Source organism: Enhydra lutris, unplaced genomic scaffold (genome assembly GCF_002288905.1).
Source record: "Enhydra lutris kenyoni isolate GAN:26980312 unplaced genomic scaffold, ASM228890v2 scaffoldscaffold10, whole genome shotgun sequence".
Taxonomy (NCBI): domain Eukaryota; kingdom Metazoa; phylum Chordata; class Mammalia; order Carnivora; family Mustelidae; genus Enhydra; species Enhydra lutris.
In genome coordinates, this window is record NW_019154094.1 from 8,558,713 (window position 1) to 8,576,401 (window position 17,689).

General features: G+C 58.2%; 1 protein-coding gene across 3 annotated transcripts in view; it reads right to left on the bottom strand.

Moving 5' to 3' along the window:
• The window catches only part of LOC111144160 (calcium voltage-gated channel auxiliary subunit alpha2delta 2), a 138,977-nt gene that overhangs the window by 66,627 nt on the left and 54,661 nt on the right, over window positions 1–17,689 (bottom strand). For all 3 annotated transcript variants that reach the window (XM_022498336.1, XM_022498335.1, XM_022498334.1), the window contains exon 3: window positions 2,439–2,555. In XM_022498336.1, coding sequence (XP_022354044.1) covers window positions 2,439–2,555 — 117 coding nt within the window. The remainder of the gene's footprint in view (window positions 1–2,438; window positions 2,556–17,689) is intronic.

Sequence of the window (17,689 nt, forward strand, 5' to 3'; positions counted from 1 at the left end):
TGCTTCCTCTGGGGATATGGACAGAACCATCTTGTGGGCCAAGAGCCAGGAGCACTGCAGGAGGGGGAAGCTTGTGGCCAGCAGGATGCTGGGCAGGTAAGGGCTGTGGGCTCTGTGCATACCTCAGGAAACCTGCGGGGAGTCAAGGGGCTGGCTTTGCATCAGAGTGACCTGGGTTCACATCCTGGCCTGATGCACGGCATGTCCAGATCCCAGTGTCCCTCCCCTCTGTGAAGTGAGCTTCCCTCACAGGGCTGCTGTGAGAGTGGCCTGTGTCAGATATACACATGGTGAGTACCCCATCAGTGAAGACCGTATTCCATCATTCGTCTGTTGAGAGTAATTTGCATTTGGCGCCAACGGTGGACCAGGCCATGGGCTAGGTTGCAGATGCGGGGGGGAAGGAGAGAGCCATCTGCCCTGCCTCATGGGGTGGGGTACAGCATGTGGGGTATAGGTAGAGGGTTGGGATCAGAACCCAGGCCTTGAGTTCTCCCTCCCTGCCAGGCTGTCAGGGTTGATTGTCTAGGAGCTGGGGGAGGAGCCTGGGGAGGGACCCCAGTGCTGTAGTGCCAGGAGAGGATGGGCAGGGGGCTGGGCCCTGGGCTCCACGAGTGGAGCATCTGTCCTAAAGCTGGGGTGGGCAGCAGGCCTGAAGGCCCAAAGGATGCCTTTTCCTGAATTTATCAGAAGATTTCAACTCAAGTTCAGGACTGGGGGCCTGCACTTTGTAAACTGGAGCAAAGCAAGGAAGTAGTAGGCGAATGAGGAGTCTGGAATGAATGGGACAGAGAGAGACAAAGAGAGGAGAGACAGGAGAGGACAGGCCCAGTCCTAGGAAAGCAAGTGCTGAGTGGATGGGCAGCAAAGTGTTTCTTACAATCAGGGGAGACACTCTTGGACCCACCCCCACCCCACTCCAAGGGACTGCTGTCCCAGCTAAAGGCTGGGCTTCATTTCCACCCCATGGCAGTTCCTTTCTCCAGTTGTACCCCCACCTGTGATCAGGAAATCCCGAACCCGAAAGTCAGGCTGGGCTGGGCTGAGCCCAGCTCCAAGTTGTCTGGATCCACACTGGGTGGGAAGCCGTCAGGGTCCACTTCCTCTGGGCCTCTGGTCCCAGAATGCCAGCCTCTCGCTGTTCTATGATTGCAGGTCACACAGGATGGGCAGGCAGGGGACCTCAGGGGACAGTGGGGCCCAGCTCCTGGGGAAAGGGGTCCTAGTTCTCTCCTGGGGCCTGGATGTGGTGGGTGTTTGGGCTAGGTGATTGCCCTGATCTGACCCAGCCAGGCCCCTGGCCTGAGCCTGGTCATGGCTTGTGTGGACTTCCTCATCCTTTTTTGTAACTAGTTTTACTGAGATACAATTCACATACTATAAAATTTACCCACATAAAGTATATAATTCAGTGTTTTATTTTGTTTTTTTAGCACAGAGTTGTGCCACCATCACCACAATCTAATTTTAGAATATTTTCATCACCCCCAAAAGGAACCTTTTACCCATTAACAGACACTCCTTATCCCCCTCCCTTCCCGCCTCCCTTCCAGCCCTAGGCAACCACTAATGTACTTTCCATTTCCATGGATTTGCCTATTCTGGACATTTCACACAAATGGGATCACACAATAGGTGGTCTTTTGTGGCTAGCTTCTTTCACTTAGTGGAATGTTTTCAAGTTCATCCATGTCATGTGTATCACTACTCCTTTCCTTTTGATTGTACTCCTCCTTTTGGCACAGGCTGGGGCTGGGGCAGTGGCGTGGTGCCTCTGATGGTGGGGGCAGCTTGGGCACTTACTGCACAACCCTCTCAGGGCAACCTTGCAGCTCCAGAAGTCCTCCGACCCAGGGGTGGGTGGAAGCCAAGGGGGGGCGGTCTGCTGGCTTCATACAACTCGTTCACGCAGCCTAGAAGGGTTTGCCAACTCACGGAATGGCAGCACCCTTGAGCTGATAGGCACAACCTCTCCAAGATTAGACAGGGAGACTGGACTCAGAGGGAGGCAGAGAAACATTCAAGGTCATGGGCAGAGCAGGGGCTTCAACCCCTAGCATCACAGGGCTCCAGCATTCGCTGTGGGCCATTCAGGACCACTCCACACTCCCTCCCACCAGAGCTGGAGCCCACCCTCCCAGCTACCAGCAGGGAGGCATACTCAGAACAGAGGAATCAGAGGCCCCTGCCTGGGCCCCATCTTCATGCCCACATAAGGCCCCCAAGACCCCAGATCACCTTCATGGAGCCTCTTCCTGATAAAACCATCTGCTCCTGCCCTAGCTGCCCACATCCAGGCGGGCATTGCCCTGCCTGTGACGGCCCAGCCTGAATTCCAAGGGCCAAGAGGGCCATATGGTCACGTTGGGCCAGGACATTGCCTGGGCCACGCAGGGCCCCTCCCCTTGGCCCACCCTCAACCCCACACCAGCACCTACCTTCAGCGCCTGCACCTTCCTGTCCAGCAGGCTCTCGATGTCTCCTGCCACCTTTTCCACCAGCTTCTGGGGTTCATTCTCCTGCACCTCAAACAGATTCCGGTTGTCCTTGTAGATCTAGAAGGAAGCAGGAGTCAGGGGTGAGGCTAGGGCAGTCCCCCATTCCCATGCCACACCACCCTGCATATCCTCTCTGCCCAGTACGGTCCAGCCCTTGGCCCCGCCCCAACTCTGGCCCTGGCCACTTAGAGAGCATGGATGTCTGCGGGCTGGGTCCAGTGCCCTCCTGAACTTGAAGGAAGGCTCCCATCGCAGATTCCACAGCTAGCCCTGATTGTGGTGGTTGGACAGGGTTGTCACTGCCTTCTCTGGACTTGGGATTCCTCCCCCAGGAGGCAGGAGCAACACCCCTCTGGCGAGTTCGGAGCTGAGAGCAGCAGAGGCGGAAGGATGGGCTGGAGAGGAGGCAGGGTGTGTGCGTGGGGGGAGAAGGAACCAATAAGCACACATTGCATACCACATGCCTGCTGACACGAAGACACTGCCACACTCACTATACACACCGACACACCCACACATGCATCAGAAACACCTAGCCACTGCTCCTCAAGGACTCAGGCATCCATACCGTTTTTTGCTGGTGCTGCCCCCGGGCACTTACAGAATTGAAGTGGAACCCTGGGCACCCCCAGGGGCTCTTCTGTTATTCAGGGCACAGAATATGGGGGCAGAGACAAGGGGGAAAAGGCCTGTGGAGAAAACAAATCGGCCCCTCTCTCCTCCTCGGGGACTGGGTCTGTGCACACGTGCACGTTGGGGTGTAAAGCTGACAGTTTGCTTCTGCATGTGTGAGTGTGTGTGTTATGGCTCAATACACACCCATCTGCGTGCACGGGCCTGGGTATTGGGGGTGGGGTGGGGTATGGCCTCTAGATGCCGCCTAGGGCTTCTGCGGGAGTCGAGGAAGTGAATTCAGTGGGCCTCTTTGTTCCAGGCTAGGGTCTTGGGTGTGTGCACGTGTGTGAGTGTGCGCATCGTATACCCCTGCCCTTGTCCGTCCAGATGACCCCAGGAGGTCTGTTCCCCAAGCTGACTCCTTCACTGAGGTCACATGCCACCACCGAATGGCCGCCACTGGGCTGTGCCATCGGGCTGTGTACGGAGGGACGCAGAGAGACAGAGAGAAGAGGTGATGAGGAGGAGATAAGGAGGTGGGAGAGGCAGCTGATGAGAGACAGACAGGCAGGCGAGATAAGGTCGGGAGAGTGACAGCAAGACGTGGAGGAGATAAGGCCTCCAGCAGCGGATGGGTGGGGGAGGTGGGGGAGGAGCCATGCCCAAGCCCAGCCCTGCCACCCAGCCAGTGCCCAGCAGTCCAAGGGTTAAAGTACCACACAAAGCCGGCTCAGGCAGTCTCCTCCTCCTGCCGCCCCCCATCCCTCCCAGCTTCTCTTTTCTTTTTGTCCTTCTCTTAGAACAAAATAATTTGTGGTGAATTCGCTCCTTCCCACAGAGCAGTGGCGATTAGAGGGCGAGGCGTGAGGCCTGGACTCAGAGCAGGGAGGATGGGGACCCCACGTGGGCACCAGGGCCAGGCTGCTCCCTGGGCTCCCTGGGTCATGCCTCAAGGCAGAAGCCCCCAGATGGGAGGCAGTGATGGAGACAGAGGTCAAGGAGGGGCCTGAGCCTGGGGTGGGGGAGCTGGGGGGGTGTCACTGAGAAATGTGGGGAGGAGGCTGGAGACCGATGCCCTCTGCTGGGGGAAACTGAGACTCAGAAACGAAAGGACAGGTCAAGGCCATTTGACCCCAAGTGGCAAAGCCAGGTCCTTCATCCTCCCAGACTTCTCCTTCCCAGGTTTTAGGACTTTAAAGATTGACTGATTGATTTATAGAGCATGAGTGGGAGGGACAGAGGGAAAAAGAATGTCAAGATGATGCCACACACTGAGTGCAGAGCCCTGCACGGGGCTTGATCTCACAACCCTGAGATCAGGGCCTGAGATCACAACCCGAGCCAAAACCAAGAGTCAATCGCTTAACTGACTGAGCCCCCTCAGATTTCAGGACTTTAAAAATATACCCTTTCCCAAGCACGGGGGACGGGGGACGTGTGGAGGCCCTGTCTCAGCCACACTGGTGGAAGCCTCCGCCGAGTGCTCCCTTGGCCCACTTGCACCAGCAGGGGGCGCAGCTGCCTGGCTTCTCAGGGCAGGGGATGAAGTTCCCACACTTGACTCCCCTGTCAAGGTCATTCCCACGTGTCCCAAACAGGGCTGTCCATAGCAGTGGCAGCCCCTGATCAGAGCAGCCTTCTGACAGCTCTCCTCTGGGGGCCCAGGAGTTCCTCCCCACTGGGTCCAGGGTGCCCCTGCAAATTGGCATGGTGCCTAGGCCAGGGCTCAGGGGCCCCAGAGGGAGTGGGTCTCCAGGTATCAGGATCATACCCCAGGGCTCTGAAAGGCAGCATCAGGGCTTGAAAGCAGGCACCCTGCCAAGAGTCACCTCATCTCTGAAGCTCAGTGTCTGATTTATTAAATGAGAGACCAGCAGTCCCTGCTTTGCAGGCTGATGGAGGACTGCAAGGATCCTATGTTATTGTCACTACTGCTATTGTTGGAGATCACCAGAATTCTGCAGAAGGAATCGTGTTCCTCCCTGCCTCCACTCGCCCTGCTGGATCTGCACACTAAGGACCTGAAGCCATTGGCGCCCACTCCTGGGCAGACAACTTCTGTCTCCTGGGGTTGGCCCACCTCCAGCCTCACCCTCCTCCCAGGCCTCCCTGGGCAGCCCCTCTCCAGCCACCCTGTCCTTGTCTCCAACACCTCAGCCTGAGCCCTGGAAGTGACAACAGAGGGGCCTAGACACAGGGATGCCACTGATAACAGTATAGCCAAGGCCAGCTCTCTTCCAACTTTCCCCAAGTTCGGGGCCTGTGTGTAACGGACCCTTGGAAAATGCATATGCCCAATTCCATGTTCAAGAGCAGAGCTCTGGGACCAGCTAGACCTGGTCTGACCCTTGTATGTCTGCTTGCAGCTATGCTACCTCTTGGAGCCTGGGGCTCTATCTGCCATGCTTTTTCCCTGTCCCAGGGGCCCTCTAGGATCGCCCTCTTCTTGGCCCTGGTGCCAGCATTTGAGGCCTCTCCCGCCATTGACCTGGCATGCCCCTGCAGGCTTCTGGGTCCCCAGCCCATCCTGACGCCCACTACCACACTTTTGCTCATGCTGTCCGTGCTTCCCTTCCATCCTTTCCTGCCTTTCTAAATCCTTCCTAGAGCAAAGGTGGTAAAATGGGCTAGGAGGCGTTTCTGGGGAGATGAGGGCTAAATCCTAGAGCTGCAGGAGCCGGTCAAGCTACCAGCCAACCCTGTCCCCCAATCCCTTCGATTCGCCTTTGAGACGAAACAGCCCTCGTTCTTTCTACCCCAACTGCCTCACCCCTCGTAACATTCCCCTGGACTTGTTCCAATTGCCCCTGTCCCCTGGGGTGGGCCATGAGCTGAGCCCCATGTCCCAATGAGACCCAAGGGATCGAGCTCAGCAGATGGCCCAGCGCTGGGAGATAGGTCATTTCTCCACTGATGCTCTCTGAGGAGGTGCTTTCTCCCTGGAGGCCCCACAGGAAGCCCGGGAGAGCCCAGGGCAGACAGCATGGCCAGGGCTGATGCCCCTAGACCCCAGACTCTAGCCCTGGTTCCTGGCCCCAGCTCGGATGTGACAGACAGGCCGGCGTGCACCGGGAACGGTGTCCTTGGCCCAGCGAGCTAACTGGAAAAACCCAACAGCTCTCACGGCAGCACGGCTTCCAGGGCCCCAACCTCCGCAGAAGCAGCTGGCCTACAGGTTGTGGTTTGATACCAGCCGTGATGGGGTAGGGGCGGCAGGGGCTCTATCCCACAGACACGGTGAGTAGTAGTGGGCCAGGGCAGCGGACGAGCAGACAAGCTGGCTGGAGCCAGGTGAGCATGTAGAACAGGGAGAATGGGGGTAGTTGAGACCCCAAGGGACAATAATTCAGGAGGCAGCTTGCAGCCCCTTGTTCCTAGGGGTCCCTGGCTCCTCTCCCTTGTGCCAGATACCAATGGCCTCCTCCCCTTGAGGGCACCTCCCCCCATCAGTTATGGAGACCTGTCCCCCATCCCTCCCCTCATCATCACCTCCCTCCCTGCCGCCCCCCCAGTACCCCCCTCCCCCCAACCCCTGGTGCTGGCCTCAACCCCAGCCTTCTCTCAGCTCTACTGATTCTTTAGTCAAGCAGTATTTCTGGCCAGCCTTTTGGCCTAGCGATGTCCAGGGCTTGTGGAGGCCCCAGAACCTCTGCCAAGCCCCCTGCATCCCTGGGTAGTTGTACATAAAGAGAGGAGGTGAACCCAGAGGGCACGTGGAAGAATGGCGACCTTGGATGGGCAGCACAGGGATCCACACGGGGGCAGATGGAGCCAGCCTCGTCCCCACAGCTCCCAAGCGTCCTGACTAGGAGTTGGGTTGAGTTCTGAGGTACCTGGGAACAGAGACAGCCACCACAGGAGACAACGGGCCCCGGAAAGCTGGCGGCGGTGGGGCCTAACCCTGAGCCAGCACCCAACCTGCCCAGGGAGAGAAGTAAGGTGTGCAGAAAGGGGAGGAAAAGGAAGGCGAGGAGAAGCGGAGCAGGGCAAAGTCGGAAGAGGGAGGATGGTGTGTTGGCTCTGGCCACCCTGGGGCAGATGTTTTCATACTTGACCTCACTGATCCTGGACAACCAGAAGAGGGACTCTTCTGATCATGCCCATTTAGTGGACAGGCCACTGAAGGCCAGAGAGCTTTAGTTCTACAGGAGAGCTCAGATTCGAATTGGATCTGTCTGCCCCAAAGCCCTTGCTTCGGGTCCCATTCTGTGCAGTCTGGTTTTCTGCACTTAGTCCCATACTTGAAGGTGAAGGGAGCACAGGGCATCAGCTGGGGCCCTGGGGGGCGGGTCAGGGTCACACGGAAGACCTGAGGACTATGGGAGGCAGGAGATCCATTCTGGAGGGGCAGAGGGGTGGACCAGCAAAATCAGCCTGATCAACTAACCAACCACCCAACCCTAGGAGTAAAAACGGCGCGCTGAGCCTCCTCTCCGCAGTGAAGGTGAACGGGCCCTAATCTCTGGAAAATTAAATCAGAAAGAAAATGGAACGAGAAAGATTTGACACAGGCTGGGCCCTGCTTCTGGCTGTCTCCTCAAACGCTCAGGCTGAGCTCGGTGTTCAGCTAGCTGACTGCCCCAGCACTCTTAACCCCTCCCACCACCCAGGTTCCTGGGCAGGGCACAGGCAGGATTACTCCTTCCCCTGGCTTTGTGGGGGAAATCAAGGGTATTGACATAGCTGCTAATCACCCCTGAAGACCATAGGATCGAGGGAGTAGCCGGGCGCCCTGTGGTCCCCTCCCCCTGAGAGCACTCGGGATAGATGCAGGACAGGCTGTGGCTCCTGGGCTTTTCCTGAGCTCCACAGCCCAGCTCCTGATGGACAAGGGGAACTGTCCTCCAGTGGGTGCACAAAAACCCTGACCCAGCTGCTCTGGCGACATGCCAGGCCCTGGTCTCTGTGTGTGACCGACAGCTCCCTGGGGGGCCGGGGAGTAGCCCCCTCCGTCACCCTAGAGCACAGCAAGGGCCCCTCACACGGTCAGTGCACCAGCAGGGGTCGTGGGCCACACGCTGACATGTCCCCCAGCTGCTGACATTCCCCAACTGTCACAGCAGCCCTCATGTGGCCATGCCACCCTGCCACTGTCCCGCAGTGGCAGAGGCTCCCCAATTAGCCATCTATGGTGTCATGTCACAAGCAGGGTGAGGACATTGTGGTGCTGGCTGCCACATGATTAACATTCATATTGAACAGGTATTTCCTGGAATGAACCCCCGTTTATGGGAAGTCACAGACACCACCCAGGCCATGCCAACGCGGCCCTGAGTGGGCTCCAGTGGAGAACACGAAGGCGGTGTGGGGGCAGGGAGGAGGGCTCCTGGCCTGGCTTCCAGGAGCAGGTCAGGATGTGGCCCCCCGGATCGGTGGCCCATTAATTGCTCTACTTCCTCCCCAGCCATGGCCCCACATCCTCACATTTCCGCACGCCACATTCACGCCACAGACTCTGTGGCCCTCTTAAGCCTGGGGCAGCAGAAATGGACCAGATCTTGTCCCAGCCCTCCCGGGACTCACCCAGTCATCTAACAGCAGAGGGGTAGTGGCAGGGAGAGGCAGGCAGGAGACACCGGGGATGGGGCTGACCAGCCTGTGATGGGGGCGTCTGGGAAAAGATTGGGAAGGCCTTACAGGGGAGAGGCTGAAAGGCTGGGTGGGAATCTGCTGGACTTGGGGCTGGTGGGGGGATAAGGGGAGTGGGCAGGAGGAGTGGCAGGTATAAAGGCTGGGAGGAGGAGAAGTCAGTGGGCCCCTTAGCAGCAGGAGTACAGGGGTGTGTGGAGGGCAAAAGGGAGTCTGGCAGTCAGATTCTGAGCAGAAAGGGAGGTAGCCGCCCAGGAGGCTCAGGGGAGGGAGAGTGTGGCCTAGACCATCAGGTGAGAAGGTTCTGGTGGCTCAGTGGCCCCTCAGCCCCCCAGAGGCAGCTGCTAGAAGCTCTCGCCAGCAGATTTCCCTTAGAAAAACTCACAGGGGCACAGAGCCCCGCCGCCACCCCCAGCAACGCCTCCCTGTCTTTAAAGTTAAAGTTTAGTTGACTGTCATCCATTACCGCAATTAGTACATTATGTCTAATTATGCAATTAGTGTAAAAAGTGCACTTGCTGCTGAGAATGGGAAATTACGCTGCCTCGTTACGTTGTAAAATCCATGTCATAAAAAGGCTCAGTCTCTTGTTTTTCAAAAGACACAAAACCCAACACAAAACAATAAACCCAATCCTCCCAGTTGAGCTAGAGCCAGTCTGCGAGGCCCTCCCTGCACTTGCCCCCCACACAGACCCCCACCTCTGTGAGGTCGACTGCTCGCCACAGGGCAAGGCCTGAGCCTCCAAGATAGAACGTGTGCAGGGCCCATTCCTGGGTGTGGCCCATCTTCAGCCTCTGAAACAGATGTGAATTTCTAAGCTGACTTTAAAACCACAGTAATCCTGATTATCCATCCATTATTCCAGACTTGACTTGGAGCAAGGCCTCTCCGTGTTAGGGCCTGTGTATTTCAGGTGAGAGCAGTCCTGGGGGCGGGGGGAGGGCGGGCATGGCTCCACCCAGCTCCAAGCACAAATCCTTTCTCCAATGTTCCTGAGGGCCCAGGTCTGAGGTTCCTGATGGCACCCGTGATGATGGGGCATTTTCCAGCTTAGGGGAAACTGGAGGAACTTTCTCACACTCAGACTCCCAAGCCGTGGGAACATTGCCTGGATAGAGAGGGAGCTCCCCGTCACAGGAAGCATGCAAGTGCAGCTGTCAAGGGTGCTGAGCAGGAATTCACTCATGGTCATGTGCAGCTGCTGGTCTCTAGGCTGCTGTCATTAGACAGCAGCTTTCCCACGCCTGTGCGCCTATGTGAAGCTTGTAGTCTGTGACTTTCTTCCCTAGGTTCTGGCTCCTTTGGTGGCCAAGCAAGTTGTCTGGGGTGGGTGGGAAGTGAGAAAGGAATCTGATAGGGTAGGGGCTTGTCTCGCCATCACAGAGATGACAGTGCCAGAAGGTCAAGTCCATGGGGCTGGGAGGGCATACTCCAGTGTCCCTGACTGCCTGGGTCAGCACTGGGCACCTGTGTATCTCAAAAGGGTGATGCAGGGCCATGGCAACTCCCTTCCAGCCAAGAATCTGCCCCGACCTCACAGAGGTGATGCACGATCCTCCCACGGCTGCCACCGCCCGGCTCAGACAAGGTGCTCCCAGAGCCGAGAAGCGGAAACCTGGAGCCCCAGCATCCTAGGGCCCACGGGGCACCAGGACCCCTGCAACCCCACCTGCCTGCACTGGGCACCCATCAGTTCTGGGTGTGCCCAGGTGTCTGTGTGCTGTCCACACCCCAGTGGAAAGCAGCTAGGTTGTGGTGATGGAGGGTGCTGGACCTTCCTAGAGGGACACCTGTTGCCCAAACACAAGGCGTGGGTCGCTGACAGTTCTGGCCCCCAGGCCTTTGTGTACTCACGTGCTCCTGCAGAGTAGGGGAGCATGTCATGGCCCAGCCGTGTGGACACCAGAGGAGAATCTCAGGGCCCCTGTCCCCCAGACTTGGTCCCAGAGAGCCTCAGGAGCAGGGGACGGGAGCCCGAGGTGAATGCAACTGCAGGCAGATCCAGAGCCCCTGCTGGCTGCCAGCCCTGAGCCGGGAGCCACCGGCTGTTGAGGCAGCTGGGAGGGAAGCTGTGCCCAGCACACCAGCCGGCACGGGGGAGTGCGAGTAAACACACCCGCGCTTCCCAACTCGTGTGGCTGGTGTGGGCGCCTGTGTTTATGGGAAACAGGTTGTTTGTGCCAGCGTCTGGGCCCCCTTGCCACCCACCCTGGCTCGGCTCTCTCCCTGTCTCCCCGCAGGGTGGGCCCCACCTTCCTTCCCCCAGGACGCCTCAGCCTCTCAGCTACGGAGAGACAGTGGGGGGTGACAGGCCCTCCCCTCCAGGTGGTGAGCCAGGGCTCAGCGCTTCACCAGTTGAGTTGGAACGCTCCTCAAAAGCAGGTATGGTGATCGTCCCCATTTTACAACTGAAGAAACCAAGGCTCTGTCGGCTGGAGAAACGGGCTGGAGACTAGGCTGGGGGTGGAGGAGTCCATGACACTGGGCCTCTCAGCTCCAGTCAGCAGATCCTGGTCCCAGAAGCCCCCACCCACACCCCTGCCCACAAGCCTGGTCACCACCTTGAGGAGCCCTGGCCCAGCATGGCCTTAGATGTGGACCCTGCCCTCAGAGCTGGGGGCACAGCTCCTTTCTTCCACACACGGCCTGGTCACTTGGTCTGCCATTTGGCTTCTTCAGTCCCTTTACCCCTGTGCCTGTCTGGGCCCTGTGAGGCCCTACCTTCTGCCTCTCGGGGGCGAGAGTCCTGGCAGGCCAGGGTGCAGGGCTCTGGGAGTCGGAGGGCAGGGGCGCCAGCAGACCCTTGGTGGCCCAGGGAAGACTCCTGATCATTTCATGGCTCTAGCTGTTATGGAGATCTTATCTAAGTGACTGTCCCTCAGTCCAGAGTGACAGAAACTTACCCCCATAAACACCCTCATGAGATGGGTTTGAGGCTGGCCCTAAGGCACAGAGCAAAGGACAAAGCCCACTTCCTCTGCCCACATCACCTCCATTCCACCCTCTCAGCAGGGCCTGGGAAGGGGGGCGCGGGCCCACCTGATTTTTCTTTATCCGTCCCCCTCCCCGACCTATGACAAGGGCACCAGGAGGTGCGCAGCAGCTGGGAGGCTTCTTATTTCACAGACGAGGAAACCAAAGTGGCAAAGAGTCAGAATCTGTCCCAAGGGGAGCCCTTCCCGTCCCCGGAGCCCCCTCCACTTGCAGCAGAGAATGGCTAAAAAGCTGTGGCCCGAATCCTGGCCCTGCTCTTTACCAGGTGTGTGGCTTGGCATGAGCCTTCGCCCTTGGCATCCACACAGCCTTGAGCTGCCTCAGCCAGGCCTTGGGGATGTTCCCTCAATGATGAAAGGTCAAATGCAAGGTGCTGCTGGCTTCTTGTGGGGCCTCCTTCCAGGGCTGCTCCCAAGGCCCTCACAGATTTCCCTGCCCCACGCTCTCCTGCAGGGCCAGACTTTCCAGGCCTTGCAGGCTGGAAGTCTGCCCTTTGCTCCTGAGACTGGCTGCTGAAGGCGTCGCCAAATAATGACAGCACCAATAACAAGGAGAGGCCCTCAGGCCAGCTGCTTTTGTGAAAACATGAGAGTCAGGTATAGGGGAGAAAGACGGAGACAGAACTAAGGCTGGGAGGTAGCTGTGGCCTCCTGTGGTATCAAGAGACCGTTTGGGGGAACCTGGGTGGCTCAGTGGGTTAAAGCCTCTGCCTTCGGCTCAGGTCATGATCCTAGGGTCCTGGGATCGAGCCCCGCATCGGCTCTCTGCTCAGCAGGGAGCCTGCTTCCTTTCCTCTCTCTCTGCCTACTTGTGATCTCTGTCTGTCAAATAAACAAATAAAATCTTTAAAAAAAAAAAGGGGGGGACCGTTTGGGGGCAAGGTCACTGCAGGGTCCTGCCCCATCCCTGTGCACACACTGTAGCTCCAGGTACACACGCCAGACCTCGCAGATGAGCTCACACACACACTGACCTCACCACATTCGGGCCCAGTGCCCCAGAAGCTGCTTGGGACCTTGCCAGGCCTCACACTTAGGCTCATAGAGAAAGCACCACAGCCTGGATGGACCCACTGGCTGTCACGGGGTGTCACCTGGGTGAAGCTCTGTGGGTTTCCATCTGTACCTCAAAAGGTGGTCTGTAGCCATCTGATACGTTCTAAGCAGTGAAGCTTCCCTGGCCCCAGATGGTTGGGGCTACCTGAAGGTTGTGGTCCTAAATCCTGCTGATGGACATGGCCTTGGGGAGATTCCTAACAGCAAGGGTGCTGGGCCTTGTGGCGACAAGGACATGGCTGACGGAGAGTGGCTTCTAGATCTGGTCCCTAGGAGGGTCACAGTGCTCAAGTGCCGGGTGCTACTGACAAGGCAGAGGGGGCCAGAGCCGAGCTGGACCCTGCCCGCTGTGAGTGTGCAAGTGAGGGTACGAGGAAGCACAGCTGTGCCGGGCTATTTTACCCACATCCTGCATCAGCGACTCCCAACCCCATCTCTGTCCTTCCCCTTGTTTTTCTTTTATTTTTCTCCTACTTCCAATTTATAGGCTCTTCTCGAATTTTATGTATCTCTGTAAGTGCCCTAAAATCTTCTGTTGTGTATGTCAGAAGCATACATAAACAAACGGTATTTGGACAACGGAGGCCCTGCACACGCTGGAGCCACACCGAGGACAGGCATATACTGGGGACGCGTGTGCACCAAGGACACGCACAAGCTGGGGACACACACCAGAGGGGACCCCTTCTCTCCCATCATTTGGACAGGGAAATTGCAGATTTTCGCTACACGAGGGTTTCCCAGCGCGAGGGGGCTGGTGATCTCCACATCCCTCTGAGCTGGGAGCTCCTGAGCCAGCCTGGCCCCTCTCTGCCCCTCCCCGCATTGCACTGTGGGTTGGGAGGGCCCAGCTCCAGGCACTCTCTCCATGAGTGTGAGCACCCAGCGGCCACCAGGCCCAGCGCCTGTCTTCACTGAGTCCGCATGCAGTGTTTACCGTGCAAACAAACTGTGCAAACGGGACCGGGTGCCCGGCTACACTGGCGAGCACCACGAGGGCCCTTGATCTGAATAGCCATGAACTTGGAAGTGAGAGTGCTGTGCTCGGGGGAGGCAGATGCTGTGTCTGGACTCCCACTCCAGGTGGGCCACCTCCTCGGTACCCAGCTTTGGGGGCTACTTGATGGGTTGAGGACCGCCATCATTTTATGGGGGCAGAAAAAGCTGCCCACACCAGTGGGGTTTGTGCGGGCATCCCTACTGGCCATCCACAGTGTCGAACCCTCACAAGCCCTAGTTGTTGTCCCCATTTCACAGACAAGGCCACTGAGGCACAGAGTAATTGATGGAGCTGGGATTCAATGACTGCTACACAGACTAAGCACAGGCTGGGGCAGCTTCCAGACCCCTGCCCCCTCCTCCCCGCAGCTGGTCTCCACTCCATGGGAAGCTGTGACCCTCCGCAGCCCCCACCCTGACTCCCAGGCTTCCTCCTCCAGGAAGCCTTTCTGAATGCCCCTTTAGCTATGTCCCTGGGGCCTCTTGCCTGGGGGCTACAGACATCAGTGGGGGTCAGCTAACCCAGGTGTTTGCAAACCTTGCCCTGTTCTAAATGTTCCGGGAGAGCTCATCATTCAGAGGCACCTGGGTGAACCCTCACAGGAAATGCAGCCCCTTAAGGACAACAAGCCCCTAATTCATCTGCCCAGGATCATCACTCAGATTGAGGCCTGGTGCCCAGTGAATCCTCAGTGGGCCCACTGGCACCCAAAGAATGCATCAGGCCCTGAGGCCTAGCTGTCATTTGTCCAGCCGGTCTGCCCAGTGGGATTGTGGGGAGGACGAGGAAGATCCCCACTGGACCCAGGGGTGGGCATGCCCCAGAGAGGTGTGTCTACCTGCAGGAAACCATCCCGGCCTCGCCAATCTGGAAGTCTAGCACCTCAGGATCCAGGTGGGTAAACTGAGTCCAAAAGGGAGGGGTCAGCAGCAGGGCAGGGCCAGGAAGACCCAGGCTCCAGCTGCTGGCACCTCCTTCTGTGCTAGGGAGGGTGGGGAAGACTTTCCAGAAGAGGAGTGGAAATGGATAGGCAAGAAAGAGCGTCCCCCTGGCTGGGGATGGTAGACAAAGGCAGAGCCGAATGAGTAGCTAGGCACAAGGCCTGTGAAGAAAGCTGCTGGGCAGGGGTGTCTAGTGACAGGACAGAGGCAGCTTTGTCCTCCACCCCTCCTTGGAGCCTCGAGTGGGAACTCTCTGACAACTGTGGGGTCACCTGGCAGACTGGGAGTGGGAGGCCTGGGCTTCTGTCCCCTCTGCCCTCTCTCCCCCACATTCCCCAGGCCTCGATGCCCGCCAGGTCTCAGTGGTGTCGATGCTCTGGGCTCCCGTGTCCTCTGCTCAGCGACCTCCAGCAGGAGGGAGGGACGCCTGAGCTTCTAGCTCTGTCAAGGGCTCCCTGAGCAAGGAGGCGACGAGGGCAATGATACCAGCAGGACGAGAGCGGAACAAATTGCCCCAATTATGTAAGGTGGCCCTATTTCCTCCTTAGCAGGGAGAGGAGACTGGGGAAGCAATGCTCTTCGTAACCCCTCCCCCACCCACGCCACTGGGCCTGCTGGGAGACCCCTCACAGAGGCCCACTCACAGGTTCCCCCTCCCCCAAGCAAGGTCTGTAGGCCCAGGTCACCAGAGGTACTGGGGAAGGATCTTGGGGAAGGACTCCACAGCCCCTTTCCTGGGGCATGCAGGACGGAATGGGGGCAAGAGGCCCGGGTCTGTCCTGTTCAGCACCTCTGAGTGTACCCTAACCCCTCTGCTTTTCTTGCCTGTACACTGGGGTAGGTAGCCCATGCCCCAGGCTTCACTCCTCTGGCCCCCATGGAACCCTAGGGAAATCTGAGCTTTTCCAGAATCCAACTACAGTCCCTACCCTGCCATACCTCCACCGGGATGTGCTCAGGTCTAAGCCAGAAGCCCGTTCCTCCAGGCTCCAGAACCAGGCTAAGATGCCAGATAGCCATGTCCACAGCAGGGCCTCCGGAATGCCCTTGCCCTGTCCACTCCATCCCCCAGGGCCTGGACACCTCCATCTTGGGAGAGTACCCTGGGGAGCCCTGCAGAGGCCCCAGGCCAAGGCCCTAAGGTAGTGCCCTGCTTCTCAGCCCCACCTTGGCACAGGTAGTCTGTGCACGGGACCCTCTTCCAGCCAAGAACTGGGTGTGCTCTGCCCGGGAAGGCTGTCCAGCCAAGGTGGCTGGGAAAGCCCTCCTACACAGCCCCATGCTTTGCTGGGCTGCCAACGTGCCACGAGGCCCCGGCTCTCAGGCTCTTTGAGTTTACCGTGCTAGCCGGTTAGGGCTGCTGAACTGTAATTTATCTCCTGCCATAAATGCAGGCAATGCAGGAGCCCGTGTATGTGCCTGAGTGTGCGTCTGTGCATGTATGCTGGGAGGCATTGTGTGTTCGTGTACAGCAGAGGATGGGTACACCAAAGTGGGGTGGTATTCCTGGGAATGTGCAATGCACGCCTAAGTGTGTGCAATGCACGTGTTCCAGGGTGTGTGTGGGTTCCTGGGTACGTGTGTGTCAGGAGCACGTATCCCAGCGTGCACTCCTCCAGGCTCACTACGAATGAGGCAGGTGCATCCTTCTGAGGGCGGCCCAGAGTCCCCTGTCCCTCTGCTCAAGCACAGCACACAGTAGGCCTTGGGGAACATCTGTGTGCACACTGTGCATATGACAGACCCGGGGAGTCCTTGAGCAGTCCTTCGTCTCCCTGCCTGTCATCTCAGAGGGACCAGAGCCCAGCCCCGGTTACATATGCACACTGGGATGGTGCCTCCTTCCAGCCACTGATCCCACAGACATGGAAGCCCCCCCTGCACGGCCCGCCAGAGGCTGCAGCAGACAGAGCCCCAGGGCGCAAATTCCTTCCCCTGCGAGACAGGAACCGCAGGACGAGGTGATCCTTTCTGCCCACCCCCACTCCCGGACAAGAGGATCTAGAAACACAAGGAAAACAATTGATCTCCTTGCTGATAGTGGGTAAGAAAAAATTACCTTTCTCTAAACGCTAAAAATAAAGCCCAGTTTCCTAAAAGCAGGGCTCTCCCCAGACTGTGGCTTTAGTGAGGTTTCGTTGTTAATTCCAAATGTGGATTTGCTGGAGAAGCCGGGTGCTAACCCTTGGCTGCCTCACTGAGGGGCTCAGCCATGGGACAAGATGGTGCCCCGCCCCCGCCCCCAAGAAGGAGCTAAGCCGGATCTCGCCATGTAGTGAGCCCAGATGTTGCTATCCCAGGCAGGCGGGAAGAGGGCAGCAGAAACGGGGTCCATATGCTGCCTGTGCCCGGCTAATGGGCTGACAAATTAGGAGGTTTCCCCTCTAGGAGGTGATGAATGAGCAGCTGCCCAGGAGAGCTGGGGGATGGGCCACCTCACCCACAGTACTCCTTAGGCTCAGCCCTGACTTGGCATCTAGGGGGTGCCCAGGTCAGGACCAAGACTCTTGAGGGGTGAGAGGGGTGAGGCTTGGTGGCTGAGGAAGGGGAGGTGACTGTGGGTATGAGTGGGGGAAGGTAGAGAGGGCATAAGAAGGTAACCACAGCCTTGAAGAATGTCCCCAAATGGGCCCACATCAGGGAGGCCTGAATTCCCCAGGCTGCTGTCATGCCCGTGAAGGGCACCACTGAAGGGGGTTAAATTAAAGTGCCGCTAACCCTTTTCAGCCTCCTCTTTGAGACCTTCGTCACCGCATACAACGGCCCCGAGTGCCTTGATGAGAAGGAGGCGAGAGAGGCGGCTGGTCCACGGTCCACGGGCAGCACTGCCGTGTGCGAGCCTGTGCCCTGAGAACTGATCGGGGTATGGAGGCACCACGGAGCAGGGCTGCGTCTCCCACAGAACTGTAGGAGGGCAGGCTCCTGGGCCGTGGAGATGTGCAGGCAGAGGTGAGGAGCCCTGTGGGAGGGGTCCAGGGCACCCGAGTCAAAAGC